At 39.5% G+C, this 24755-nt stretch overlaps 1 protein-coding gene across 2 annotated transcripts in view; it reads right to left on the bottom strand.

Moving 5' to 3' along the window:
• The window catches only part of LOC114659314 (collagen alpha-1(XIV) chain), a 306226-nt gene that overhangs the window by 75664 nt on the left and 205807 nt on the right, over positions 1-24755 (bottom strand). For both annotated transcript variants that reach the window (XM_051932843.1, XM_028811737.2), the window contains exons 26-30: positions 12354-12496; positions 10844-10953; positions 4008-4166; positions 3030-3107; positions 246-332 (exon numbers count right to left, since the gene is read on the bottom strand). In XM_051932843.1, the coding sequence (XP_051788803.1) occupies positions 246-332; positions 3030-3107; positions 4008-4166; positions 10844-10953; positions 12354-12496 (577 nt within the window). The remainder of the gene's footprint in view (positions 1-245; positions 333-3029; positions 3108-4007; positions 4167-10843; positions 10954-12353; positions 12497-24755) is intronic.

Raw genomic sequence — 24755 nt, forward strand, 5'->3', positions numbered from 1 at the left:
TTGCAGATCTCTAGAACTACCTACAGGAATTAGTGATCTGAAAAAAACAGTACAAAAATAATAGTGAGCACAGGTTTTACCAAAACGAGTTCTACACCAAAACAAAAGATATCCAAAGGAAATTCATATGCAATATGATCAATGGTGGGCAGGTCCTTATGTATGCATATCTGTAAACAGTTATTCTGTAATTTTCCATGCAAAAGGCAACCTGAAGAGAATTTAGTCAAAACTAATGCACTTACCTGAGGTCCTGGAGGTCCAGGGACTCCCTTAACAGATGTAGAGCAGGTACAGGAGTATTCAGGAGCAGGGCAGATCTCCTCGTCTCTCTGTAAATGAAAGATATGAGAGGTCAGAATGTTTGTTCATGAAAATACCATTTTGAATAAGAAACTCAGTTCTTCTCTCACTATCTGGCTATGATTGAGTTCTTCATGGTTCAGGTTAACCTACGTGGAAAGTATATTTTCTTTATATCACAGATAATATATTTGCAATATAGCTAATATTTAATGGGCTGAAAATGAAATTCACCATTCATTTCTGACAGAACTATTTATATTAATGTAGCTGCAGCAGCTGGTGTTGCATTATTTTTTATTGTCTTTGCCACCAAATGTTTGGGTAGTTGTTATGATTTAATGATTTTTGCTTCAATTACTTTTTTGCTGCTCTATTGTGGTTTCTTGGAAGTATATACACTATTGTACTTCAGGAAATATCAATACACTTGAGTCTTATATTAATATTTTCACTACAAGTAAACTGAAGTTTACCAAGTTGCAATTTTGTTATCTATAAAATTTCATGGCTATGTTGTCAAGATGCGCTGTAGTTGCTAGGGACATTACTCCCACAAGGCAGTAATGATGCTACATTTTAAAACCATACACCGCATTCAGTGCAACAACCAAGATTATGGATTGAAACCTAAAACAACAATGTGTACTCTCATTACTGAACGACTTTTAATTACTGACTCATAGCTGTTCTTTCATTTTTTTTTTTGGTAGTTTTACACCTACTTTTTGTGATGCTACAACTTCTGATAAATCAGTTTCTGGTTATTCTGTTTTTGATTAAATTTATGGCTTATTGTTTAAAGTTCTCTGATTTATCATGAAATCCCTTGCTGCAATTTCATAAACAGGTCTGGTTGACCTTGTCTTAGTGGTTAGCCATATTTCATCTTGTTAACAGGCAATTCAAGATGGTTTGCTGGAACTATATATAAACTATACATAAATATACTGTATACATTTTCCCAAGTAGTCACCCAGACCATTGTAATACAAAGATTATAAAACAGTTAATACATGCACAAATGTTTTAATTTTTATAGACATGCATTAATTCACCAACTTCTAGGGACTGTGGAATTTCTATATACTTTCCTGATATTATCTTTAGCCCTATTATATATATATATTATATATTTAATTATATATTTATAATTAATATTATGATATTTAATTTCACAGATTTTTTTTTCCTTTCCTCCTCCCTCTGCTGGCTTAATATATACTTTGCCATTTATTTACATTATGACTACTACTTGAAGATAACAAATTCAAATGTATATTATATATTAATAAACATGCATACTTTTCTGTAACACTGCACAGTATTTTGTATTATGTTTTAAATGTATTATTTATGTAAATACAGTATGAAAACCTTTGCAAGCTTTAAGTGGAATGTGAGCTATACATGAGTAAATTAAATAGAATAAACCAAAGATTATTTACAAAAGTGAATATTTTCTAATATACTGCATGCATTATATTTACATTTCATAATGAACAATTTTACCAATGAAGTACTTCAGGCATACAGATACTTTATATTCTGTCTATGGATCATTTAAATTTACGAGCAGAACAATACATACGCACGGACTAAAGAAACACAATATCTTCCAAAATGAGAAAAACTATAGCTATAGGTAATGTAGTTTCACAAGAAAATGTTAATTTGTTAACTCAGTTTCTATAATACACCAGATTAAAGAAATGCCATGTACCCACACTTGCAGCCATTCTTAACAGCAGGTAAATTTTAGCAGACAAACGGGGCACGTGACTGTCCAGGATCTGGTTGATCTCAAGGTACCACACAACAGCAGAACTGTCACATTAAACTGGTTTCACATTTGTCATAAGTACTCTCAACAGAAACAATCTCTGCATCAGTGACAGGTAATTAATGGACAGACTCTTTGCTGCTTGACTTAAAGCAAGGGGTCCTATCAAAAGCCATTGGCTGACATCATATCCATCCATCCATTATCCAACCTGTTATATCCTAACTACAGGGTCACGGGGGTCTGCTGGAGCCAATGCCAGCCAACACAGGGCGCAAGGCAGGGAACAAACCCCGGGCAGGGCGCCAGCCTACTGCAGTGACACTCCATGTGCATAATACTAAAGGATGGCAAGATGACTTTTGTTAGTGTTCAGAATTGTTTTTTGTTTCTGTTTGTGTTTTTATATTGTTTTGTTTCTTGGTATTGCCATTTGTTTATCGTTATTCTGTTAATCAAAGATGAAATTTCAGCCCAGTAATAATTGTTGGGTTTCTCTTGCACTTGAAGAATAATAAACCTGCTATTAAGTATACATTTGTCAAAATTAAAGCTGTAATTACATTTCACTGAAGAAATTGTCTTTATTCCAGTTCTGATCTGTACACTTCATTGCTGTCAAGTTATCAGATGAGACAGACAGACAGACAGACAGACAGACAGACAGACAGACAGACAGACGACAGACAGACAGACAGACAGACAGACAGACAGACAGACAGACAGACAGACAGATAGATAGATAGATAGATAGATAGATAGATAGATAGATAGATAGATAGATAGATAGATACTTTATTAATCCCAAGGGGAAATTCACAAACACGGAGCTGCTGAAAAGGCTGCCACTCTCGGCGGCGCCTGAGTCATTACCCCTGTATTCAAGAAAAGCAGGAAAAGACAACTGATTTGTTTAAAGCTTCTGTTTTAGTCTATCACCTACCAGAGCTGGGATTTCACAGCACAAATCCTCTGAAGCCCATGATGTGTTGCACACAATCTCAAAAGCCTGGATCTGAAACTGTAAGAGAGTCAGTTAAACTCAAACTCTGAAAATTCACAGAGTGCACTCAAACAGAATTCTTTGTTCACATCAACATTACAGAGACTGTCAAAGTGGAAACATTTTTTCCAGACAATGCAACCTGCAGTAGAAAAAGACCTGATGTGATGCACACAATATAGTAGAGAGCAGAAAAAGGGCACTGAAGGTCCCAGGGTTCTTCAAAGTGTGTGGTTGACTGGATGCACCAGAATATAGCAAAAGAGTAACTCTTTGCTTTATATTTCTGTCCCTTACCTAAAGGGGTCATAAGGTGGGATAGAGCTGGGGAAAAGAGATAAGAGTGAAAATGATGAGTGGTGTCTTTTGAGGGGCGGAGTGGTGGCTCTGAGGCTAAGGATCTGTACTGGTATCCCGAAGGTTGCCGGTTCGAATCCCCGTCACTGCCGAAAGAGACCCTACTCTGCTGGGCCCTTGAGCAAGACCCTTAACCTGTAATTTCTCCAGGGGCGCTGTACATTGGCTGACCCTGCGCTCTGACCCCAAGGGGTATGCGAAAACTAACAAATTCCTAATACAAGAAATTGTATAAGGCGAAATAAATAAAGAACAAAGAAAAGTGAGAGAGTGAGCCACCAAACCAGATTACAAAGAAAATGTTCTGGTGTGGAATGACCACTAGGCGGGGATTTGCTACAATGTGTATAACAAAATTTTATAGTGCTTTATAATTAGAAGTTCCTCATGTTTCTGACCATAAGGATGACTGGACAACCAGTAAATTCTCAAACTTTACAAATTCACTTTAACAGTACTGCCTCACATTACATAAAACTTTGCTAAAATTAAAGGCAAAAATGCTCTAGTTAATTTGAATTCACTTAAACTGAAATAACGTATGAAAAAGTTTTCACCTACTGGTGCCGATCCACTCCTGGGTCCCCTTGTCCTCACCATCTTTCCAAGCACCTCAAAACCTGTTATGGGAATGTGTCCAGCTGGGACCACTGGTTTCTGGGAGACCTGCTGGCAATCCACATGTAGCTCAACCCTGCTCTGACTCACCACCAAATGTACCTGGCAGACAAAATGTTTGCATTTCTTAAAAAAAAAAATCTCGCAAAGATAGATAGAGTTAATGCTTATGTAAATATTCATTTAAAAACAACTTCCTTGTAATGTTTAACTAAGGCAATGAATGCTTAACATGCATCACAGGTACATTAATGGAATTCATTTTTAATTGTAAGATTAAGCAACACAAAGCAACAACAGGAGTTTTACTGAATGGTCAGTATATGCGTTCAGAAGAGGGAGGTCATCTTTTACCAACATGCTGGAATTCTATGAGGAAGCAACAAAAGGATATGATATTATTTATTTTGACTTTCAGAAAGCATTAGATAAGGTGCCACAGGAGAGGATGGTCATCAAACTAAAAGAAGTGGGAGTTCAGGATGTTCAGCTGGGTGCAGAATTGGCTCAGACACAGGAAACAGAGGGGTGATGTTGTGTGGAACTTTATCAGAATTGGCTGATGTTAGGAGTGGTGTTCCACAGGGGTCAGAGCTAGGACTGCTGCTATTTTTAAAATGTATAACTGATTTGGACAGTAACAATATAAGTAACAAGCTGGTTAAATTTGCAGATGATGCCAAATAGGTGCATTGGCAGATAATATAGAATCCACTGAATGATTACAGAGGGACTTGGACAGCATTGAGGCTTGGGCAGGTTTGTGGCAGATAAAAATGAATTGTCAGTAAATGTAAAGTATTACATGTGGGAAGTAAAAATGTTAGGTTTGAAAACACAATGAGAGGTCTGAAAACTGAAAGTACACCTTACGAGGAAGAATTAGCAGTTGTAGTGGACGCTGTGTATCAACTTACAGATAGTATTCAGAAGCCATTATGACAGCTAACAGAATGTTAGGTTATATAGCTCGATGTGTGGAGTACAAGTCCAAGGAGGTTACGCTCAAGTTTTATAATGCAATGGTAAACCCTCATCTGGAGTACTGTGTGCAGTACAGTATGATCAGTTTTGGTCTCCAGGCTACAAAAAGGACATAGCTGAGGTAGAAAAAGTCCAGAGAAATGTGACTAGGCTGATTCTAGGGCTACAGGTGATGAATTATGAGGAAATGTTAAAAGCCATTTTGCCATTTTGGCTTAAGCAAAAGAAGATTAAGAGGAAACATGATTGAAGTGTTTAAAATTATGAAGGGAATTAGTATAGTGGATTAAGACTTATTTTGAAATTAGCTCATCAAGAACATGGGGAAACTTCCATCCATCCATCCATTTTCCAACCCGCTGAATCCGAACACAGGGTCACAGGGGTCTGCTAGAGCCAATCCCAGCCAACACAGGGCACAAGGCAGGAACCAATCCCGGGCAGGGTGCCAACCCACCGCAGGACACACACAAACACACCCAAACACCAAGCACACACTAGGGCCAATTTAGAATCGCCAATCCACCTAACCTGCATGTCTGACTGTGGGAGGAAACCGGAGCACCCGGAGGAAACCCACGCAGACACGGGGAGAACATGCAAACTCCACGCAGGGAGGATGGGGAAACTTGTTAAAGGTAAATTTGACACAAATCTTAGGAAGTTTTTCTTTACACTGAGAACCATAGACACTTGGAATAAGCTACCAAGTAGTGTGATAGACAGTAGGATTTTAGGGACTTTTAAAACTAGACTTGATTTTATTTTACAAAAATTAAGTAGTGTCACACACGTGTGCATGGGAGGCAGCTAGAAAGACCAAAAGAAGGTCATTCAATGCCAAACCAGGTGGTGGTGGGATGCAGAAAACCTTTCTCTTTTGTCTCTGCAGACCAGACATGAGAAATTCTGCCTGGTTCCAACGACTCACTTCCAGTTCTGGCCCGATGATGTCACTTTTGGTTCTGACCCCAAGAACATCATTTCTAGTTCCGGGCCCCAATGACGTCACTTCCATCGACCTGCCTTAAAAGCAAAGACAACCTCCACTTTGAATTCAGTTCTCTTTTGGACTCAACCTGTACACTTCTGTGTTACCAAAATCTCAATTTTTGCAGCCTTAGTCAAGTATACGGATGGCTGTCCCAAACCTCTTTTGGTGTCATATTATAGTGGATAGGACTAGCATGCTTTGTTGGGATGAATGTCCTGTTCTTGTCTAGATTGTTCTAATGTTCTAATTGAGGAAAACAGTGAAGTTTTTATTCCTGCAGGTAAAAGCTGCTTTGCCTAGCCAATCGGAGATAACAGCACTTGAATCTGAACCTGGAGACTGGGCTGTAATAAAGGTCTTTAAACAAAGAAATTGTCTGAACAAACCATTCCAGAAGAGGGATCAAGTCATGGATCGGGCAATCAACCAATTGACTACTGAACCTCTGACACCAAAAAGAAAAAATGATCTTCGAGGGTCCCAAATTGTAGAAGACATCCATCCGTATTGGGACAAATGTCATAAATATTAATATCTTTAGTTTGGGGTATTGGATTCCAAGACCAGCCTAACATAATGTATTAAAATCCCCACTATAGAAGGAATTTTGTTGTAGCCTAATAAAGTACCTATTTTTCTGTAGCAATGTCTTTCAAAGAGGTTTTGAACTATGGAGTGGTGGTTGATATAGGAAGAAAAGTTAATTATTTGCAAGCACAATAAGGCAAATTAATTGTTTTTATGAGCAACATGTTCTTATGGAAAATTTGTAACTATTGCTTTATTAATCAAAATAGTGTATGATTATTATGTATTTAAATTGTTTTGAATTTAACCCATACAACAATTGTAATAATATAATAGCTAATAGTTTAGAAAATGTGATTATCATAACATGGTCAGCACTTACTGTTAAAAACAATGTGCAAGAGTACATTTTTTAGAATGACCTCATTCTATAGCCCATTGATACTTCATGTGAGAGGACAACAGTTACCTTTAAGGATTCATGTCTGCATGTAATTTGGACTGTGCCCACTACACACCTCCTGTAGTTAATAAAATCTAACAAAATGACTACTAGTGTATATTTAGTATTAAATTAGTGACTATCACCACATTTATACTTATAACATTGCCAGTTTAAGTCAGTCCAATTTAAACATTATTGGTTATTGATTTTTAATAGAATGTATAGTATAGGGTTTAACATAAAGGGAAATTTGTTAACTGAGAGGAATGAAAATTAACTTAAGGGATGGTATATAATAAGTGGATCACTCAGGACAAAATGTCTAAATCCATTAGTATAGATAAAGATATAGTTTAAACTAGCAGCTGTTGGTGGCAATACAGGACAAATAAATAATATTATGGCTTATTGGGCCTAAGTAATATAGAAAATAGCCAAACATGGGCACAACAGAGATGGAGTGTCTTATGCAAAGAGTTGCTAAGTGTGTAGTTTGTGAATTGGAAAGCCAAAGATCCCAGGTGATGGCAGAAGATTTTTAACATCAATAAGATGTTAATGTTGAAAAGGGCCAATGACTTGCATTATTGAGAGTAGTGATGACATCTTCTGAAGGGAGGATTAACACCTACTGTCAACATGTATATTGCCTGCCTTTAGTAGAAAACAAAGGTGGTAACCTAGTATAGACCACAGCTGGATATAAATCAGGGTGACTTTGTGGATGCCAGCATGAAAATGTGAGCATAGTTGTTTGTATATGGACTCTGTCTCTGGTCACTGTTGTACACATCTTTGGCAGCATAAACTAGTAACTTTTGAAGTTGTTGAAGTACAGTATATACTTCTGCTGTCTGTATCACTACCAACTGTACTATTAGATGGTCTGATAACAGATGAAAATACAGGACTAGGTACATTTTTGTGAAGTAACATAGCTAATGTTTATTGAATAAGAAGGAAATAAAAAAAAGTTATTTTAAATGCAAGGAAAATACAACATTGATCAAATAGTTGTTGACAATGTTTTATAATTATACTTATAATTTATGAAGTTATGGGACAAAATTTAAAGAGGAAAAAAATACCATTTTCATAAACATGATTTATACAATTAGAAATAGAGTTACAGTAGAAAAACTAGGTCAACTATAAGTTATAGTGGGATTTTAAAAAGTACCAATATCAAATTCCAGGGCTATAATGAGGTAAATGAGTAATGAATACTCCTGCAGAAAGTGAGGATAAATTGATGAGAAAGCCCATACACCCATCCTACAAAGCAGCACTAAGATCAATAGGACAATCCACAAAACATCCCTCTTGACCATGCAGTGTTCAGAATAATTCGGAGAATCAGCATGAGTCTGAAATAACCGATAGCATTAGTTGATTAGTGGAGGTAATAAAGTTCTGCATATTAAGAGTCAGATGATGTGATGTGTTAGATAAGATAATATAATCAGAAAAAAGTATAAAAGCAGATGAATTGTTTAAATGATTGCTCACTTCATGGACTGAAACATTTGTATATAACTCTGTGCAAAAAAAGAAACGTTCTACATTTTCATGTGGGCTCCATGACACAACTCTGTGATGGCAAGTGCAATTGCTTGAGCTGTGGTGTAGAGAATTACTTCAAGAGAGGCCCAAAGAATCAACAAGCTAATTGAAAGGTAGGCTCAGTTATGGGATGCACTCTGAACCTCCTGCAAGTAGTAGCGAAGGAGAGAATGAAAACAAAACTGAGTGCCATAATGAACCAAGCTGCACATCCTCTGTCTAATAATATTATTTAATAAATATTGTATTTATTGAACTTCTGTAGAGAGCTAAATTTACCCCCAGGCTTGCTTTCTTTCTTTCTAAATTATTTAAATGTGATTTGAAGATTGCAGACAGATAAATACTAAGAGGATTAAAAAGGATGAACTAAAATAAACTTGGGATTAGGTATTATGTATACTAGAGTGGTCAAGGATATTATATATTTTGTACAGTATATACATATTAAAACTACATATTTTTTTGGAAATCTTTGAATACAAGGGAAATTTCTAAAGGCTCAAAGCTATCAGATCAGCAGGTCATTATATACAAAATATGATCAGGGTTATCTTAGTAACAATCGGCTAGTAAAATAAACGTACGTAACAGGCAAATTAATAGAAGCATTTATTAAAGGTTCCTTCACACCAACAGCAATACACCTGCATAATGCCTCACTGTGACTGTGACTGTAAGTCAGAAGTTTTGTTTATTTTTAGGTTTATTGCTTTTTAGTCATTCTGGTGTGTATTCAGACCACAGTGCATGTGTATGTATGTGTGTGCGTATGTATTTATTTATTTATTTACCTATTTTTTTTTTCATTTTTCACAAAGTGGATATGGAGGTAAAGCACAGCTACATGATATGCTTGGGGATCCATGTTAATAGGAAACTGGACTGGTGTACTAACATAACGAAACTACATAAGAAAGGGCAGATCAGTCTTTTTTTTCTTAGGAAACTGTGCTCCTGTGACACAGGTACAGTAGTTACATTCTTTACATGTTCCATAACTCTTGATAGCGAGTGCAATTTTCTAAAATGTAGTGACAGCAACATCACTTTATGAGAGGCTCACCAAATCAACAAGCTTATTAAAAGGTAGGCTCAGTTATGGGACACACCCTTGACTCTCTTAAGGTATAAATGGAGATGAGAATAAAAGCAAACAAATTATTCAACAGAAATGTGTCATGAAACACTACTGGGGCTCCTTTATACCTAAAGTAATATGCCTTTATAACGTATCACTGTCACTGTTCTCTTATCTTTAACAAAGTCTGAAGTTCTTTGTTTTTTATTTTAATTTTTTAATCTATCTATCCATCTTTTTATCTATCAGAAAGAACTACCAACACATACTGTATCAAGTACATGTCTAAGGTATTAGTTAATGGTCAATACAATTTTACATGTTAAAATTATGTTTTAGTAATATGCTAAAAGTTGATGATGAAGCAAGAAAAACATTTAATCAGATGTTTATACTGTATTATTTATTTTGATTTTGAAAGGCATTTGAGGTTGGTGATAAAACTAAAAGAAGGAGAGTGTATGCAGTATTTAGATGGGTGCAAAATTGATTCAGACTCTGAAAACAAATGGAACAAAGAACTTTTTCTGCATTAGGTGATGTTAAAGGTGGTGTCTCTGAGATCAATGCTAAGATCACTGTTCTTTTTAATTCATATGAATGATCCAGATAAAAATACAACTGGTGAAGTTTGCAAATTAACTCTAAACCAGGTGTTGTGGCGAAAACCCTACTGTCAGTTATTACATCTGAAAACAGAAGAACACTCTGAAATTTAAAAGTAAAATATATAGCACCAAGACACATGTTAAAATGAAGTTAAAGGATAACAGTATGTATTCAACTCCTGCTACACAAGGGCTTTAAACACCATTTTTCTGGAATAATTATTTAACAATATTTATCTTGCTATGTTTTTAAATTATACTTGAACGTTTATCAGTACCAGAACTCAGATCAAATTATGGGCCTAATTAATTATTCAAGTGCCAGGAAACCGGAATATCCCAAGGCACTGGAAGATTGTGAAGACACCACACAGATTCTGAGACAAGATACCTGGGGGTGTGAGCCAGACATTTTAATCATAGTTCTGTTGTGCAATTTGGTAAAAAAAAAAAAAAACTGGCGCTTGGAGGAACAAATAGATTAAGCATTTACCATCACTCCTTTTTGACACAGACCCCTATGGTGTATGTACATAAAGCATTATTTCTCTGCAGACTGAAGAAGCTATAACACACCTTGTGGTAACTGCCGTAGAAGAGCTTCTTCACTTCTGAATGGTTGAACAAAACTTCCTGCAGATTTCCCCTAAAATCCAAGCTGAAATACTTCAGGGTGCGCTTAACAGCTGTAAAAAAAGTGCAGTCTTTATTGTTTCTCCTTGTAAAATGTATTTTTTGCTCGCACTGTTAATTTATGTTATAAATATCCTCATTAAATAAGACCTTATTATACTCGGCCACTACCTGGATGCTTCCATTATCTCATCTTAACACTAGAATTACCAAAGCCTACAAAAAAACTCATAGGTCCGTCCCACCTTAAATCGCTTCGCACCTCTCCATCAGTGTCTTTTGTCCTGTAAATGTGTCGATAAGCAGCAAGCAGCCTACTATTACATCCCCCCACCGCCACACAGTTTTCTCAGCTCAAGTCTGTTTACCTGCGTGTCAGTTGCTTAGAGTTTTATAGAATGAGAAGTCAAGCAAAATGACACCTTTTATAAATACTATATCGTTATTTGGAACACATGCATTTCATGTTTAAGTAAACACATCGTTAAAACAGAAGCGGTCGTAGCAAATGCGTGTCACTGTTGCACCCTAACACGGGTTCTTTTTCTGCAGTTATAGTCTTGAATAGAAGCGCACTTGTTCTGTTATATTTGTACCTTTTGTGAAAGTATTTATTTGATATTTGGACTTCAGGCTTCACACAATATACACTTCATGTCTACATTTTGTCAATTATTACTAAAACATGAAAATATTTCTGTTTTAACGATGTGTTTACATAAACATGAAATGCTTGTGTTCCAAATAACGATATAGTATGTATAAAAGGTGTCATTTTGCTTGACTTCTCACTCTATACAACTCTAAGCAACTGACACGCAGGCAAACAGACTTGAGCTGACAAAACTGTGCGGCGGGTGGGGGGATGTGATAGTAGGCTGCTTGCTGCTTACCGACACATTTACAAGACAAAAGACGCTGATGGAGAGGTGCAAAGCAATTTAAGGTGGGACGGATCTACGAGTTTTTTCATAGACTCTGGTATTCTAGTGTTAAAGCTCCTTTTAGCTACAAAATTATAACAGAATCAAACCACAAACTAGAGTATCTTGAGAAATCAAAGCATGGAATAAATAATGTACCCTAGATGTATTACATTCCAGGAGAATTCTTTTAATTAAAAAGTGACTTGTGACTTGAACACACCCATGGAAATTAAAGGGAACAACATTTAAGACTGAATCCAAGAAGGACATCATTACACACAAAGTTATGAGAATATGAATTAAACCACATGTCATGTAGTTCAGGAGGAAACCATGACAACTTAAAAATAATTACAGTAATAACAATAATATGCATTTGTATAGCACATTTAAATACAAAAGTGTAGCTCAAAATGTTTAGCTAGTGGCTAACCAATCAAGTCTGATAGATTAAATGGTCTCCATACAGCTCATACATTTCACCCTTTAAGAACACAAACAAGAAAGGTTGGGAAACAGAAGCTCACGGTCAAACACAACGCCAACTTGAGGCTGGAAATCCTCATCAGTAATTTGCCAGACTGCAAATGCCTCTTTGGGTGTCTCCTGCAGAAGTCGGATCACAAAGCTAATCGTATATTCTCGGGGGAGACCAGCTGGATGAACAAATCTAAATGGAATAAAAGGGAAAGAAAGGGAATTCAGAGCAGTGTCATCATGCCATAGTCCTAGAAATCTCAATTTCCAGAATGTTTTATTTTTTATTTTAATTATTTTATTGATTTTATTTGAAGAAAATAGCATTCTATACAATCAAGACAAAATTTTATGACAAAGAAAACAAGATTACACATAATCAAGTCAACCTTAACAAACCAGAATCTCCCACCTGAGAGAAAGAGAGGAGTGCCAAAAGCAAGAGCACATCTTTAAAGACAAGAAATAAGAGAGAATATCGTTTTCCCAGATATAAACGCAGATTTTAAAATTGTATTAATTAAATCTTGCCATATTTAAAAAAAATGTGAACAGATGAGTGAGAATTTATATATTTTTTCCAATTAAAATAATATAGAACATCAGTTACGCACTGACTTATAAGAGGTGGGCTGAGATTCTTCCAGTTGAGCAAGGGAAGTCTGTGAACTGGTAATGTGGGACAGGCAATTACAATGGACAGGCAATTACAATCAATCAATTTGTCATTCTCCACCAAACACAGCTGTTAGTGGGTTAGGAGGGATTGTGACACCAAGAAAATATTGTTTCTCCCTGCTAATGTGAGATGGATGGTAAAAGATCTGTTCTTTTCTTATTTGCTTATTTTTTTTCCATGCAGACAGCAAAAAGAGTTTAGTAATGGATTACTGGACTTAAACAGTCCAAGATGCATCTGCTAGAAGGGAATGTGGACAAAGCTTACACCCTTAACTAATTTTTAATAGATTTTCCTTCCTTCCACCACCACATTCTTCCAATGATCAATCCATTCACACCATTCTTACAGCATTAGAAATTATTTCTACTTCAACTGGTAAATTCAGTATGGGCTGTCCACCACTGATGTACAATTGAGGGGAGAACTGAGGAGGGCATGAACAGGAAAAGCTGTAGGTCTAGATGGAGTCAGTCCTCTTGGTGTTGAATTGAAAATCTGCTTTTCTCCCTAATTCATTAGTCAAGAATCCTGTCTTCAATTTGTAGCAAGGCTACAATGGCGGATCAAGGAGAGAGGAAAAAGGAAGGATAAGGCTGAAGGCAACGCAGTGTAAAAACATAAAATGATGTAATTGAACAAAATGTATGTGTGTAAGTACAGAAAATAGGACAGAATGATCAAACTTGTTTGTATTTTGCGTACGTGACAAAAAGCATATATACTTTCTGGAAGTTTTCTTTCAATGATGTGTGTGACAAGAAAATGTACCTTTAGGGTAAAGACTTTACCAATTGGAATAATACAAAATGAGTCAGGACGCTATTTTTATTGCTTACGTGGTCTACGATCAGGAGACTAGAAAGCTATAAAAGAACAAGGATATCTGCGCTCGAGGCAGATGAAGTGCGGTGTCCTAGGACTGTATTTCTCTGTCATTTTACCCTTGCCTGGTATGTATCAATAAAAGGTTTTTACTAATTTTAATTTTCTTCTCTGTCTTCAGTCACAAAAAGTGTCCACAGTTTTTTGGCGCCTGGACGTGGGACAAGAGACGGCCGGTCGACTCCTCCGGCGAGACCATTTCAGTGATCCGTCTTACCAGCGGACTGCTGTCAACTTGAGCTCCGGCAGCAGAGCATGCAGCTCCGGCAAAAGTTAGGACTGCCCTGTCCTGAAAGTTCTTGCGTGAGGAGCCCCTGGTCTCCTCTTTGCTACATCCACGGTGACTGAACGGATTTCCAGACAGAGCTTGCACATTTCCAGGCTGGGGTAAGCACCGGGGAATTTCCGAACATTTTTTTATTATTTTCTAAATTACGGGAGGGCGAGTTTCCTGTTGACCGTCTAGTCATATTCATATCTCAACGGGTTGCTTAAGGTGATGGAGACTTGACCCAAGCAGTTTGACGCATACGAAAGGTCTGACGAAAGGATACTGGCCTCACCCATATCCTAGACTCGGCTGGACATATTGATGTAGTATTCTGCTGAACCGAATCGGACACGAAGTCACCTGAGCTGGAATCCGGGGATGTGAGCGGACAGGCTAACGGGACAAGTAATGGGGTGGTATATATATATATATATATATGGAAACATAAACAGAAAAAGAGCACAGATTGCAGGTTTGCTGTTAGGACGGCATAAATAAATCTACATACTAATAGGAATACCGTGTTCTCCTGGGAACTGGGACAGGACCGATAGTTGGGTGTCTCCCCTTGGGACTAAAGAAGGGAACAGTAAGGGAATAGTGAGTGGTACACTTAATACCTCGCTGATTCATAAGTACAAGGGATTAGACGAATCAGTATATAGTTGGAAAATTAAATACAGGACCCGGGAAGAGCAAGGGGAAATAATGGGAACTTATATCAGTAAGCCTGTTAATCGCCGCACAGGGGGATCAAAATCATTAATGCTGGAAGAATTATTTTCGGAGGATCAACAGACGCCCCGTAAAAATGGGTCTCCTAGGAAATTTGTAGAAAAGAAGACAGGTTTAGATTTCAAGAAGGCATGTAGGAAATGGAATAGACAGAGTGGTGGGCGTTGGCCGATAGAGGGGACAGGAGATGTAAGTGAAATACAGGAAAACTAGGAAGATCCTGTGTAGGAAAAAGCAGGGTTGTTATAATAGTGGACCGTATCGAATGGATATGTTTGATAGATGGGAATTAGTAATAAAAGACAGAAATTTAGAAGCAGTACAGAAACAGAATGAATTGTTGTGGGCAAATGAGGGAAAGGAAAAGGAGAAAGAGGAATTACTAATTACATTACAGAAAGTTCAGACAGGCACTGAACCACAGGCAGACGGGAGGAAAAGGAAGAATAATCCAAATAAAGACCCCCTTTATTCTATTATTTGTTCCTCTCCTCAGTACCAACCTCAGGCACCTCCATTATCCCCTCCTCTATCCACCATTCCGACTGCCCCCCCTGCACTACAACTGGCAGAAGTTTCCCCCGATGATCCCCCAGGCACAGATCACTATGACCCCTCTACCCATCGTGATGACCCACCCCGTACTAGACAAACCCCCGTCTCCCAATGCACTCGAAGTCAAACCTCCACTCACAAACCAGCTCCAACTTTTTTCTCTCCAAATCCTTCACCTTTACTTACTTGCCCTTTAATAGAAATTCCCAATCCCCATTATAACCCTGCCCATCCAGCCGGACCCCAAAATCCCACAACAGTTATGATAAATCGGAACTGGGACATCCAAGAACTAAAGGATGTCGTGAATGCACTTCCAGATGCAAAGGAAGTAGGAGGACTAAAATTTGTTGAACAGCTTGATCAGTTAGATAGCATGTATAAGCCTAACGCTGCTGAATGGACCCAGGTACTTCGTTGAAAGCTTGGGACCACATGGGCCACTGTTTGCAGGGGTGTCCGCAATGACGTTCCATGGGTACGGAACCCAGCTTTAACTCGAGGACAGGGGATTGGTGGAGAAGGTGAATTTAACCCACAATGGGAGGCGTTGAGACAAAATATTGCAGAAAAATATAAAAAAGGAACGGACTGGTCCCTTATTTCTGCTGCAAAACAAAAGAGAGACGAGACGGTTGATGAATGGGCACATAGGATTCAAGACCTTATGGCTAATCACTCGGGCTTGGAAAATGTTGATGACCGCACCCGAGCTGCAGTTCCACCTTTTGTTTCCGGTTTGCGCCTTGATATACAAAACAAGGTCCACACTTCCTGTATTGGTTGGGTAAGTGCCGCGTTTGATGAAGTCAAACGACATGCTGAACATGCCGAAAAACAAACTAAGCAGAAGGAATCGGACTCTCATGCCAAATTATTGGCAGCACAGATGAACTATTATACCAGGAATACTCCTGACCGAGGCCGAGGATATGGCCTTAGAGGAAGGGGACGAGGACTAGGAAGAGGACGAGGTGGTTTTAGAGCTCCTCCTGCTGACCACAATAAGAATCCTTTTATTCCCTCTCCCTTTAACACTAGAATTACCAGAGCCTACGAAAAAACTCGTACATCCGGCCCACCTTAAATCGCTTCTTAAATCCGTTCACACCTCTCCGCCAGCATCCTTTGTCCTCTAAATGTGCTGATAAAAGACAAGCTGCCAGCAGCCGGCTATTCCATCCCCCCACTGACTTAGAACGTGAGCGAACTTTTCCCAGCTCACGCCTTGATTGATTATGTGGGAGTGAAGTGGAGTTTTACAGTGGAAATAAGAGATCATTATTCTAAAGTAATCTGTGTAAACACATTGTTAAAACAGAAACTTTTTCATATTTTAGTAATAAATGTTACAAAATGTAGTAGGCATAAACTATAGAATATATAAAGCCCGAGTTCCAAAGATCAAATAAACACTTTCACAAAAGCTTCAAGAATGATTCAACAGCTTCCGTGGCATAGCGTGCTAAGATTTGCCTCTTAATGCAGAGCAGCTTTTCCTTGCCTCACAGACCTGAGTTCGATTCCCCGCTGGGGATGAAGTGTTGCTTTTTTTTTTCTTTTCTTTTAAACCTCAAACGGACATAAAATTTATACATTGGTATGCACTGTCAGTTACTGAGATCGTTATATTTTCATGTGGGATGCTCCTTTTCAAATATTTTTTTAACAATTGAGACTGCAATTAACAGGAACAACTGTCCTTATAACTTATTTTTAAGATCCATAACACACAGACAGACAGAGCACTGCGTAATAGAGAGACAGACAGGCAGAGAAGTCACTAGATATAGAAATAAACAGGGAAGCCACGTGTACTGAAAGAAAAAAAGAACAACATGTGCGTTGTCCCTGCTGCACTGAATAAGAGAGTCTAAGTAAGATCGGGGGTGGGGTGATGTTAGAGCGCCTGCGCTTATTTAGTACAGCAGGGACAATGCACATGTTGTTCTTTTTTTCTTTCAGTACACGTGGCGTCCCTGTTTATTTATATATCTAGTGACTTCTCTGCCTGTCTGTCTCTCTATTACGCAATGCTCTGTCTGTCTGTGTGTTATGGATCTTAAAAATAAGTTATAAGGACAGTTGTTCCTGTTAATTGCAGTCTCAATTGTTAAAAAATATTTGAAAAGGAGCATCCCACATGAAAATATAACGATCTCAGTAACTGACAGTGCATACCAATGTATAAATTTTATGTCCGTTTGAGGTTTAAAAGAAAAGAAAAAAAAGCAACACTTCATCCCCAGCTGGGAATCGAACTCAGGTCTGTGAGGCAAGGAAAAGCTGCTCTGCGCTAAGAGGCAAACCTTAGCACACTACACCACAGAAGCTGTTGAGTCATTCTTGAAGCTTTTGTGAAAGTGTTTATTTGACCTTTGGAATTCGGGCTTTACATATTCTATAGTTTATGCCTACTACATTTTGTAACATTTATTACTAAAATATGAAAAAGTTTCTGTTTTAACAATGTGTTTACACAGATTACTTTAGAAACGGAACACGCATTTCATGCGTGTCTTCCAAATAACGATCTATCATTTCCACTGTAAAACTGCACTTCACTCCCAGGTAAACAATCAAGGCGTGAGCTGGGAAAAGTTCGCTCACGTTCTAAGTCGGTGGGGAGATGGAATAGCCGGCTGCTGGCAGCTTGTCTTTTATCAGCACATTTAGAGGACAAAGGATGCTGGCGGAGAGGTGTGAACGGATTTAAGAAGCGATTTAAGGTGGGCCGGATATACGAGTTTTTTCGTAGGCTCTGGTAATTCTAGTGTTAATCCCAATGTTAATTCCTACTCTTGCTACGCCTGTGGTGAAACTGGACATTTTCGTCGGGAGTGCCCTCACAGACAGCAACAGCCCCCACCTCCTCCTATTCCACCTGTTTTTTCTGACACCCCTGACCAACAATACTGGCCATAGGAAAACGCAGGGACCTCCAGCCACTCTTTTCAACTACCTTTGCTCACCCATAATTCAGAGACTGATCCTTTACTGACATTGTTCGTTGATGGCATTGAGACTATTTTCTTAATCGACACTGGTGCCACTCGATCTACCCTCTCGCTGGCAAAGGTCCCTGCCTCGAACAAGACTGTTACTGTGCTTACTGCTTCTGGACAACCTCACCTTCTCCAAGTATCAAAACCTCTTCAAGTCCAGTCACGTCCTGGCGGACATACCTTACTGCATCGTTTTCTTTTAAATCAGCTCTGTCCAGTTAACCTTTTAGGAAGAGATCTCATGACAAAACTTTCTCTTTCTATTTCTATGACTGACAAAGGTTTTTTCTGTTCTACCCCCAAGTTGTTGTGTCAAATTGCCCCTTACCCAAACCCTCTTTTGCAGCTTGGACTTTAAATAATTCCCACACACCATTCTCCTCAAAGCCCTACACTCTTTTTCCCCCTGTCTCTTTCCCAATTTACAGGCCCCTGACATTTTACACTGTACTGCCCAATACTTCCCTATAGAAGTAGACACCCCCTGGCTAGAATCTTTCCTTACTTCTGGTACTCGCCCCGAAACCCTTCACATCTCCTGTGTTTTTATTTCATCCACAAAGGCAGCTGCTTCTGTTCATCTTACATGCTCACAACATATATTTTATCTTGGCGGCTCAGTGCCTCATATTTCCTTAGCTAAATCACGCACTGTTAAATGGGGGGAAATAGGACCATGGGTAGAAAAATGCCTTAAAAGAACAGACTGGTTACAAGTTACTCCAGGTATTTTTGATACTCCTGACCGTTTAATAACTAAAGTGGTGCTTCAAACTGATTTTTTAGTACATCGCGCTTTGTGCCGTCCTTCCTCTTTTGCTTGTTCATTGCAAACCACTTTCCCTTCTTGGCTCTCTATGCTCCCTGATTCACTATGGTCCCAGTGAAAGAATGATTATGGAAGGATAGCCCATTGTGAGCCTCTGGTGATCCACCCGAAATCCTCCTTCCGCCCGCACCGTGCCCAATATCCTCTATCTCCCGAAGCAGAGGCTGGCATCTCTGCCGTACATTCCGATCTCGTCAAACGCGGTGCTATTATTCCAATTGAATACTCTCCAGTCAATTCCCCCATTCTACCTGTAAAAAAGGCTGATGGTTCATGGCGTTTCGTACAAGACTTGCGACAAGTAAATTCTGCCATCTTCCCTAGGGCCCCTATCGTCCCTAATCCTTCCACTATCCTCTCTACTATCCCTCCTTCCGCTCAGTACTTCTCCGTTATTGACCTAGCTAATGCTTTCTTTTCTATCCCTGTACACCCTGATTCTCAATTTTGGTTTGCTTTTACTTTCCAAAACCGCCGTTGGACATGGACCGTCATGCCTCAGGGATACACTGAAGCCCCTTGTGTATATGGACAAGCTCTTGCCCAAAATTTAGAAGGCTTTTGGCCGGACAGAGGTAGTACATTGATACAGTATGTAGATGACATAATGATATGTAGCGCTACGGAAGAAGATTGAACAAAAGATACCCAGAAATTGTTGCTGTTTTTGGGGGACAATGGCCATAAAGTTTCTAAAGTTAAGCTGCAGCTAATCAAAACAACTGTAAAATATCTAGGTCATGACATTACGTATGGAACAAGAGCTCTCTCTAGAGATCGCATTACAGCCATCCAAAATCTTCCTAGACCGGTCACAAAACAACAGGTTATGTCTGTTTTAGGTATTCTGGGCTACTGCAGACAGTGGGTTCTAAATTTTACTGAAAGAGCACAGCCGTTGCAACAATTGGCTAATACTCCTGGCACCCCCCTTTCTGGCCAGGTCCAATGGAATGAACAGGCTGAGAAGGCTCTCTGTGACTTAAAAAACTGCTCTTCTATCTGCGCCCGTGCTTGGTTTGCCTGATCATTCTCGTCCATTCACTTTGTTCGTGGACGAAAAGCAGGGATTTATGAATGCAGTACTGACGCAACAACACGGAGATAAACAAAAACCGGTGGCTTATTTTTCTAAAAAACTGGATCCAGTGGCCGCAGCACTTCCTCCGTGTCTTCGTGCTGTGGCTGCAACAACAGAAGCTGTATTAGCAAGCACGGATGTAGTTCTCATGAGCCCCCCAACAGTTAAAGTGCCTCACGCTGTACATTCTATCCTAGTACAAGCCAAAACTTCACATCTCACTACTGCTAGGGCAATACACTATCAGAATGTACTCTGTACTTTGTCAAATGTTGCAATTGAAAGATGCTCCACTTTAAATCCAGCCACTCTTCTCCCAATTAACAACGAAGGAGAACCACATAACTGCCATGATGAAATAGCAAAGGTTGTAAAACCTAGAGTAGATCTACAGGAAACACCTTTAGAAACTGGAGAAATGATTTTTGTGGATAGATGTTCCTTGCGATTGAAAAATGGAGCACCCTCAACCAGTTACGCAGTGGTCCAAGGGGACCGCCTGCTGGAAGCAAATTGAATTTCATCAAGCTTGAGTGCACAAGCAGCTGAACTCGTAGCACTCACTCGAGCGTGTCAGCTGTCCGAAGGGAAGATCGTAACAATTTATACGGATTCCAGGTATGCTTTTGGAGTCTGCCATGATCATGGAGCACTATGGAAACTAAGGGGATTTAAGACCAGTACTGGCAAACCCATCCAACATCAGAAATTGATCGAATCCCTTTTAGAAGCTATAACCAAACCATCGAAGCTAGCGATTGTTAAATGTCAAGCTCACACAGGAAAACAGGATCCTGTTAGCAAAGGAAATGAATTAGCTGACCACTTTGCTAAAGAGGCTGCATATAATAACACACCAATTTCTTTATTCCAACAGAGAAATGACCAGGACCCTGATAATCAAATTATTTCTTTACAGAGTGCAGCCACGGATATCGAAAGGAGAAAATGGTCCAAAGAAGGGTCCCTCTCTGATGGAGTCTGGACTCATAAACACACTAACAAACCTTTTCTCCCAAAAGCCTCTTTCCCAGGAATGACAAAAATCGCCCATGGCCTCGATCACGCAGGTAGAGATGCCATGGTTCGAGATGTTGAAAAACATTGGGAAGCTGTAGGTTTCTCTACATATGCAGAGCAATTTTGCAGACGCTGTGCAATATGTCAAAAGTTTAATGTGGTAAAAGGTACCCAGGTAAGTCCCGCCGTTACCCCTAATCCAATGGGTCCGTTTGAACACCTCCAAATGGATTTCATTGAACTAACCCCGTCTAAAGGGTACCGATATTGTCTTGTGATTGTTGATGTGTTCTCCCGATGGGTAGAGGCTTTCCCTTCAAAACACAACGATGCCAAAACAGTAGCTAAAGCACTAATTAAAGAGATTATTCTAAGATGGGGTATCCCTCAAAAGTTACAAACAGATAATGGCACTCATTTTGTGAACTCCGTTATAAATAAATTAACCACCTGGCTCCAAATTAATGTGCACCATTATTGTAAATACCATCCCCAAAGCGGAGGCATCGTAGAACGATGCAATGGCACTTTAAAAGCTAAACTCGCAAAAATTTGTGAACAAACTAATTTATCATGGCCGGATGCACTACCCTTAGCTTTAATGGACTAAGGGGACGGACACACCGACAACTGGGACTATCGCCGTTTGAGATTCTGACCGGACGTCCCATGCCCATTGGCATGATTGTAGGAAATGTGAATTTGCATACTGTGGACAATGATCTTCTCTCTAGTCTTGCAGGTCTCCGAACCTCGTTGAAGGAAGTCCACCAGCAGGTTAATCAAGCCTGGAGGACCAGCCCACCTTCTAAGGATTTACCAATTCCCTTGGGCACCTGGATCCTGGTTCAAGATAGTTGGAGGAAAACACTGGCATCAGCCTAGGTGGAGAGGACCATTCCAAATTCTTCTATCCACACCACATGCCGTGAAAGTTGAAGGACTGCCTGCCTGGATCCACGCATCGCATTGCAAGAAATGGCTATCTTAAAAATACTTTTTCTGTTGACTGTTACCCGCACTCTCTCAGGCTACCCAAGGATGGGTGGTAATCTCTATCTAAGTACTTTACCGCCTCTATGGAAAGGGCATATATGCTACATGAGGAGCACATGTCTCGTATAGCTTCTTCCATTTTCTCCTCCCCATCCCCTTTCCCCCCCCCTTCCCTTTCATCAACCATTTTAATCTAATTCTACTGCCCACATCATTTTGTTCAAAAAGGGAGGAGTGTAAAAACATAAAATGATGTAATTGAACAAAATGTATGTGTGTAAGTACAGAAAATAGGACAGAATGATCAAACTTGTTTGTGTTTTGCGTACGTGACAAAAAGCATATATACTTTCTGGAAGTTTTCTTTCAATGATGTGTGTGACAAGAAAATGTACCTTTAGGGTAAAGACTTTACCAATTATTCCAATAATACAAAATGAGTCAGGACGCTATTTTTATTGCTTACGTGGTCTACGATCAGGAGACTAGAAAGCTATAAAAGAACAAGGATATCTGCGCTAAAGGCAGATGAAGTGCGGTGTCCTAGGACTGTATTTCTCTGTCATTTTACCCTTGCCTGGTATGTATAAATAAAAGGTTTTTACTAATTTTAATTTTCTTCTCTGTCTTCAGTCACAAAAAGTGTCCACAGCAGCAACTATCCACGCTCAAAGAATTATTCAGGATCTTACTTCACCCAGGGACGTCTCCTATTCATGGGTGGCCACCTTGAAGAAATAATCAAGTGACGAATCCCCGAGAAGAGGCCAGGTACTGGTGTTCTCCGGATGCTCCCATCTGGTGAGTCGGATTCCTGAGTTTCATTCTTCGTGATAGTCCGCGGAGAAGCCGTTTTGCCAAAGGACGGTTGTGTTTCCTCCTGCCATACAGGAGGAACTGAACTGTAGGGTTTCTTCCATCCATCCATTATCCAACCCGCTGAATCCGAACACAGGGCCACGGGGGTCTGCTGGAGCCAATCCCAGCCAACACAGGGCACAAGGCAGGAAACAATCCCAGGCAGGGTGCCAACCCACCGCAGGACACACACAAACACACCCACACACCAAGCACACACTGCAGGGTTTCTTGTTTTCTTATATTTTGGACTAAGTGAAATCTTTCTTTTGCGTGCTCAAAGAACAGTTTTTTTTTGTATTGACTGTGTCAAACCGGGGGATAGGATTTGGGCGCTGGGAAGGGCGTCTGGGGAAGGGGTTCACTGATAAGCACTCAGGCACCGGGCAAGTAAATGTAAAGAGTAAATGTTAATATATTTATCAGTCTCTCTTCCTGTTACGTTTTATTTTTTGCCAATTATTTAAGGGGGCATAGGGTCAAGAGGGGACGAGGACTGGATGTGGTAATGCTATTATAACCTTCAAACATCGTCCACTCCCCTGTCGGGTTGTGAAGTATAGGAATCGCGTTCCCGTTTTTTGCGGTTGCTACAAATTCAAAAACCAAACCACATGTGAACTGCATTTCCTGTTTATGATGTGTGTCAATTTTACTGCATAGCATTTATTCAACAATATTTTAGTAAAAAATGCATTTGTTTGGCACGCTGTGCATAAATGACTGGATATTTGACAAGTGGATTATGTGACACAAGTAACATGACCATTTTTTCCCCCACATGTAATTCAAGACACCTTTCTAATTCTGGGCCCCAGTGCTAAGTGGTCTATGTGTATTAGGTAGTTTTTATATAAATAATCGCACCCTTGATCATGCAGGGTTGGAATCAGGTGTGGGTATGTGCAAGCGTGCTCCACTCTGGGGATGGTTGGGGTGCCTGGCTGACGACACATACAAGTTTGAATGTGAGTGTCAGTCAGGTGCTTCACTCATGCTGTGGAGAGAGTAGTGTCTCATACCTATACCCAATCAAGGTTAATAAAGGGTGCCTGCATGGCAGAGATGCGGGAGGAAAGAACAGAGAAGAAAAAAGATAGAGGTTAAAAGAGGGAGACAAAGGCAGTAATGGTAGGGAGCCGAAGAGGATAGCTCCGGCAAAGTGTGCTTAGGGAGCTGGAGTGACCCGTTGTTCAAGTGACCCTCCGCATAAGACCAAGGAGGGGCAGCACAAGTCTGAAAGCGGAGGATCGGCATGGTTTCCTACCACGGCCACAAATGGCAGCAGGGACCCGAGCGTAGGAGAAATGAGGTTCGGTGGAACTTCAGGTACCTGAACCTGAAGCAGAAGGTTGGCTGTGCTTGTAGGCAGGCTGTCTCATCTGTCTGCAAGATACAGTGTCCTGCCTAGTGATTTTGACCATATTTAATTTGAATTATTTATGGATTTGGTTTTAACCTCTACATGGACACTGTTTTATGGGATTATTTATTTATTGGAAGACTCTTGGAATGCAGTGCACTTATTATTTGAACAC

Source organism: Erpetoichthys calabaricus, chromosome 10, assembly GCF_900747795.2.
Source record: "Erpetoichthys calabaricus chromosome 10, fErpCal1.3, whole genome shotgun sequence".
Classification (NCBI taxonomy): domain Eukaryota; kingdom Metazoa; phylum Chordata; class Cladistia; order Polypteriformes; family Polypteridae; genus Erpetoichthys; species Erpetoichthys calabaricus.